This window comes from Acyrthosiphon pisum, chromosome X (genome assembly GCF_005508785.2).
Source record: "Acyrthosiphon pisum isolate AL4f chromosome X, pea_aphid_22Mar2018_4r6ur, whole genome shotgun sequence".
Classification (NCBI taxonomy): domain Eukaryota; kingdom Metazoa; phylum Arthropoda; class Insecta; order Hemiptera; family Aphididae; genus Acyrthosiphon; species Acyrthosiphon pisum.
The window spans coordinates 124013319-124020005 of NC_042493.1; the positions used below are offsets into that span (position 1 = coordinate 124013319).

At 32.3% G+C, this 6687-nt stretch overlaps 1 protein-coding gene across 1 annotated transcript; it reads right to left on the reverse strand.

Moving 5' to 3' along the window:
- Nucleotides 1-4747: 4747 nt before the first annotated feature.
- LOC100168830 (zinc finger protein 271-like) lies at nt 4748-6340 on the reverse strand. Its single transcript, XM_008181237.3, has one exon. The coding sequence runs from the start codon at nt 6338-6340 to the stop codon at nt 4898-4900; it is 1443 nt and encodes a 480-aa protein (XP_008179459.1). The 3' UTR covers nt 4748-4897.
- Nucleotides 6341-6687: the final 347 nt, after the last annotated feature.

Consider the following 6687-nt stretch of genomic DNA (forward strand, 5'->3'; position numbering starts at 1 on the left):
AAAAATAAATATATAAAATATTCAATCATCCATGCGATTGTTACGAGAACCGATTTTTGTGCAATATCCCTGTTCCTATATTTATTTATTATTTTTTCTCTCAAGTAAGTATCGGTATATCCGGATTGATATAACGCAGTTATGGCTTTTATTTCGTATAGTGGGTGATGACCGATCGCCTTAATTTTTTACGTTTAATAATGAACTTATTTAATTTATGATTATCGTATAGCTTTGAGTCCATATTCTCAAATATTTACATTTTTTACAACACTCAAGAGGTGTCCTGCTGCAACACCCATTTTATAAAATGTATATCGCATTTCCCTTGTAAATTGCTATTCGTAATGATAAATTTTAGAAATTTCTAAATCGAAATTCAAACGAGTAGTTTTTGAGTTATTTAACTTTGCGCAAGTATACCACGATAAGGCCACGATAGAAAGCTTGCAAGATATGAGGGTTATGATTATTCAAAAAAGTATTTGATATAATACATTATAAAATATTACAATTTTACAATTTCTTAAAATTTTGAAGAACAACAAAATATTCTAGATTCAATAATATGACACCTGTTTGATAGTTTGTAAAAACTATTATCATCGACTTTTAATATATTTTACAATAATATATTATACAAGGCTGGGCATTAACGAGTTAAAATGTTTTAGTTAAGTTACCTTTCGGCTTTCACTATAAGTTACATAACGTGTTATTTTTTACGAGTAAACCTGTTGAAGATTTTATGCAGTAACTTGTGAGTTAATTGATTTTATTGTCACGTTAAGTTTTTTTTTTCCTTACGTTATGGATTAAAAATATATATTATTTAGTGATTACTTTTTTTTTATATGAACAAAGAAATCAATAACTGTAAATATTAACATATTTTATCTATAAATTATTATAATATTATAACAAGGCACCGATACTAAATTGTATTGTCGGAGTGTCTATAAGAAAAAAAAGCGGCCAAGTGCGAGTCAGACTCGAACATGAAGGGCTCCGTAGCAGCAACCAACATAAATAATAAGTAGTTTCGTTTGGCCGGTACAAACTTTGGCCCCCCCACCAGGTCCAGCAGATGTCTTATCTAATATTATAATAATATTACCCGCTCGGATAAGCGCATTCGGGAACCTGCCCCTGCACGCTCCGCACCCGGAACCGATAAAGCCACGCCTAATATTATAATTATTATTTACCTATTTACTTATTTATTTATTAAAAAAAAACTACTTACTAGATCTCGTTTAAACCAATTTTTGATGGAAGTTTGCATGGTAATGTACATCATATGTTTTTTTTTTGTTTTATCATCCTATTATTTTAGAAGTTATGGGAACTTCATTATAGAACTTACCAAGTTTCAACAGTATAGTTCTTATAGTTTCGGAGAAAAGTGGCTTTGACACCCGGACGGACAGACAGACGGATATGATGAATCTATAAGGGTTCCGTCTTTTGCTACGGAACCCTAAAAACACTATTTTAAGGGTACCTATATTAATATAACAGAGATAACATAAAATAACATAAAATTTTAATACAAATGTGTAAAAATATGTGAAATGACTAGGTAAATAAAGAATTAGTACGTAAATATATACTTATAAGTATGTTCAGGTTTTCAAAGCAAAAAAAAAACACAAAAACACACAAATTAAGTGATCACACTCGAATTTCTGAATAGTAAAAAAATGTAAATGGTAAAATTTTGCAACGGTAAATTTACGAGACTCACATCAATAGCTTTATCTATATCCAGTAGTCCTCCAACGATTATAGGATGTGGTGTCTTATCGGGAACTCAACAAAATTAACAAAAATATTTACTTATTGGTCAGTTGGACATACATTGTGAATCGAAAATTCGTTTATATTCAGCTTAGGTCCTTACTGTTTATCTGTTGTACGTGTTTAAGTTTTGGTATTTAGTTTTTGTATAATATTGTTAGTTTAGTTAAGATAAAGTGCTGATAATACCGAAAGTTAAACCATAGTTTTCTTATCGGTTGCATAGTTGCGTATGTTGACGATTTTTTAAGGAAATTAGTACGTTGATAAGATATTTTTTAGGGAATTGTTGGTTATTTTTTATAGAATTTTTGATAGTTTTTAGTGCATTCATATCCGGGCCCTACTGTTAATTAATAAATAATAATAGTGTAACAAATTGCATATTCACAGAATATAATTTATATAGATAAGGAACATTTAAAACAATAGTAGTTACAGGGATAACCATTATTGAGAATACAAAAATATAAACTAATTTACCTAGTAACTCCTACAATATGTCTGTATACACGATATTAATTGATTATTTTTATTATATTTTTCTGATAATAAACAAAAATAACTTTATTATTATTATAAAAAAAAAGTAACCAATTTAACCAAGTTCATTTCTTTTTCTAATCAATTTGTATCTTTTATAAGTTAAATAAAGTATAAAAGTACATTTTAAGTTATAACTCAACTTAAATTTATCTACATTTACTTACTTGGCTTAACGAGTTAAAAGATTTAGTTCACCTGTCCCGCTTTGCAAAATATTAATAACTCGGAAATCAATCGTTTGAATTTTGATTCAACACACTTTTAAAAAATATAATTTGCTTAAAAATGTACAGTAAAATATTACTACTCCTCATTTAAACGTTTGAATTGCACATGACATCCTATAAATGGTATAAAAATCTAATATTTGATAATATTGTCCTTTAAAAATCCCAAAAATAGGAATCTCAGTAGATTTGTTATAAAAGGAAAAGTGGAGGGGGAATTAGCGAGCTTGAGGAATCACTATGTTCAATATAACTGTAGTTGTGGACAATATTATTTGGGTATCGAGTATTTGAATTAGAAAATATCCTACCCCAGCCGTATATTTTTTACAATAAAAGAGGATAATATATCGTCGTCTGAGATCGATATCGTAGTACTTGTACATGCCTCGTGTGTTCGATAAGTACTCAGAGTTAAATTCCCACACATAAATAACTCATAATCTATTAACGCTCATCGCTGTTATAGTTATAGTTATGGTCGTTGTCCTAACCACAGCAATAGATAATATCTATAGTTTAAAACCAGATTTTTATTGAAAATGTCGAATTTTCATCAATAAAGACAGATAAAACTTGCGTTATAATTTTTGGTGATTCTGTTGAGTTTTTTGCCGAAAATCCCGATTTTAAAACACATGTTTTTTTTTGCCCTACACTTTTATGAATTATAGCGATTTCGTGCACACAGTCAAATTTTTATAAACTGAATATTATAAATTTGTTTTGTAGATTATTTTACGCCGGGTGGAGAGGACTGGTGAAACTGAAATTATCCTATATCATTCTTAATAATACTATAAAGAAGGATAACCGAATTTCAGTGTCACCAGTCTACCCGGCGTACAATTATCTACAGAACAAATGTATGGTACATTGTTAATACAAATTTACAAAATTTTCTTTCACTCGCGCACCGTTCCGTTTAATTTTTAAAATATCTATTAAATGTTTAACGAAAATCGTTTATTAAGAAGGCGCCCGGTGCCAATGTGATTTTGACCTCAAAAACACGGTTTACGGGAATAATGATCCTGCCCTGTAAAGTTAACCAAATTTGATATTTTTTTTTTATTATTAATAGAGGAGAATATTCTACAGCCCGCATCGAACTCTTTTTTTCGATATTTTCATCTCAAACTTAATTATAAGTCTTTAAAAAAAAGACAATTTTTAGCTTTTTTTATAAATTATTTTATACTATTATTTAAAATAAAATAAAAAATCAGATATCGATGCGGGCTGTAGGAAGTCTTCTTCTTTCAGATAAAAAAATACTCATCAAAATCCGACAATTCTATAAAGCTTGAGAGTTATTCCCGTAAAGTAATTTTTTTCGATATAATACACCCTATTAACCACTACTAAATAATTATCGGGTAGTAGATTAGTGGAAAAGTCTTATAATTGAGGTAGCAACTAAAATATAAAATTTAATTTTCAAATTTTATAGAATTGTGGAAAATTTGAAAAACTGGCACCGGGATCCTTAAGTCGAAATGACATACAAAAAATAATACAATATACCTAATATAAATACAAATATTTCATATTGTTATTGAAACTTTTTTTATAGCTTTGTAACAACTATAAATATTAATATGTTACAATATAACACCTCTACATACGATACGAACTATACAATATGTACGATCAACTGCTGACCTACATAATAATATTAACACAAGCATAATTATTGTAAGGCATGTGGCCAATATACACCATAATATGTGAGTATGTGAGTTTACTGTGTACCTTAGACCTCATCACACATTACCACTTCTGGACTGAACACGGCTACGATGCAGTCACACAGTAATAATGAAACATATAGTGTATATATTTGTGAGTATTATTATTTGCATGTGTTTAGTCAACAATAAAACATAATTATAACTGAAATAGAATCCTAGACATTTAATTGATATATTTAAGATTCTGATATCTACATAATATCATAAGGTATTTTTAACAAAAGTTAAAATTCAATCAAAACTAGATAAAACACTTCCTTATGAATACATTAACAGCATGTTGAAAATAATCATCATATTATACAATACTTCATACAATATAATATCTATGTAAACTTTTAAAAAATTACAGTTTTTATTTAAATGCAGAAAGACAACGTGCGTACCGAATAGTTCAAATTGAAAATCAAAACCAACAGTATTTAGGTAACAAAAATTGGAAAACCAATAGCAATTTTTTATTGACATTATTACATAAGAAAAACAAGCAAACATCAATATCATAGACGGTGGTTCTATTACGTATTTTCTGACTTCTCGGTCGGGTGAATTAGGCGGTTCACCACTCAGTTATGGTTTCTCACACGAGTGCATCCGAATGTGGACCGTCAGACTCTGACTGAACGTTTTGTCGCTTACATCACTCGACTTTTTTCCTGTGTGTGTACGCTTGTGTCTCGTTAACCTACTGCTCTGAGCGAAGGATTTATCGCATATGTCACAGGAGAATGGCTTCTCTCCCGTGTGCGTTCTCTGATGTACTGTTAGATTAGCACTTTGAGAAAAAGATTTATCACAGATGGTACACGGGTATAGTTTTTCCCCCGTGTGTGTCCGCTTATGACACGTCAAGTCACTGTTGCTAATGAACGATCCGTCACAAACATCACACGGATATGGTTTCTCTCCCGTGTGCGTTCGTTTGTGAACTGTCAAAGTACTGCTCTGAGCGAACGATTTATCGCATATGTCACACGGGTAAGGCTTCTCTCCCGTGTGCGACCGCTTGTGAACCGTCAGGTCACTGTTTTTAACGAACCATCTGTCACATACATCACACGGGTATGGCTTCTCTCCCGTATGCGTCCTCCTGTGAACTATCAGATTTCCATTCTGACTGAACGATTTATCACATACATCACACGGGTAAGGCTTTTCCCCTGTGTGAGTCCGTTTGTGTGCCGTCAGTTTGCTATTCTCACTGAATGATTTGTTACATACGTCACAAGGGAATGGCTTCTCTCCCGTGTGCGTACGTTTGTGAACCGTCAGGTGGGCATTCCTTCTGAACGATTTATCGCATACATAACACGGGTATGGCTTCTCTCCCGTGTGTATCCGCTTGTGAACCGTCAAGTCACTGTTACTATTGAACGATCTGTCACATACGTCACACGGGTATGGCTTCTCTCCTGTATGGGTCCGCTTGTGAATCGTTAGTTGGCTATTGTCACTGAACCATTTATCGCATACGTCACACGGGTAGGGCTTCTCTCCCGTATGCGTCCTCCTGTGAACTATCAGAGTTCCATTCTGACTGAACGATTTATCACATACATCACACGGGTAAGGCTTTTCCCCTGTGTGAGTCCGTTTGTGAGCCGTCAGTTTGCTATTCTCACTGAATGATTTGTTACATACGTCACAAGGGAATGGCTTCTCTCCCGTGTGCGTACGTTTGTGAACCGTCAGGTGGGTATTCCTTCTGAACGATTTATCGCATACATCACACGGGTATGGCTTCTCTCTTGTATGGGTCAACCTGTGAACCATCAGGTTGGAATTCTGACTGAATGATTTATCGCATACGTCACACAAATATGGCTTTTCTCCCGTGTGCGTCCGCTTGTGAGCCGTCAGGTCACTGCTTTTGACGAACCATCTGTCACAAACGTCACACAAATATTGATTTTCTTCCACATGCGTCTGTTTGTGAATAGTCAGACTATTTCTGTGAGCGAACAGTTTTTCGCATACATCACACCTGTATTGCTTATTGCAAACACGCTCCATTTGAGATTGTTCGTTAAGTGATATTGATTCCAACACAAATGTCACCGTCCTTACATATATTTTCCTGTATTTGCTAATTGATATAATATACGGATTAATAGGTTATCAACGTTTGACATCATTGCAATATCATTTTATAACAAAATTTCGTTTGTTATTATTACTAAGCTGTTATAATAAACTATGTACAGTCGATAAGAATTTATTATCATAGTCATGGTTTCAAGCCAGCATTTTTTATATTATTGTATAATTATTGAAATTAATAAATGTTGAAACATATTATGTAATAATGGTATGCTGTGACTGATATACCAGGTTAACTATCCTTTTAAAACAAGTTTTCT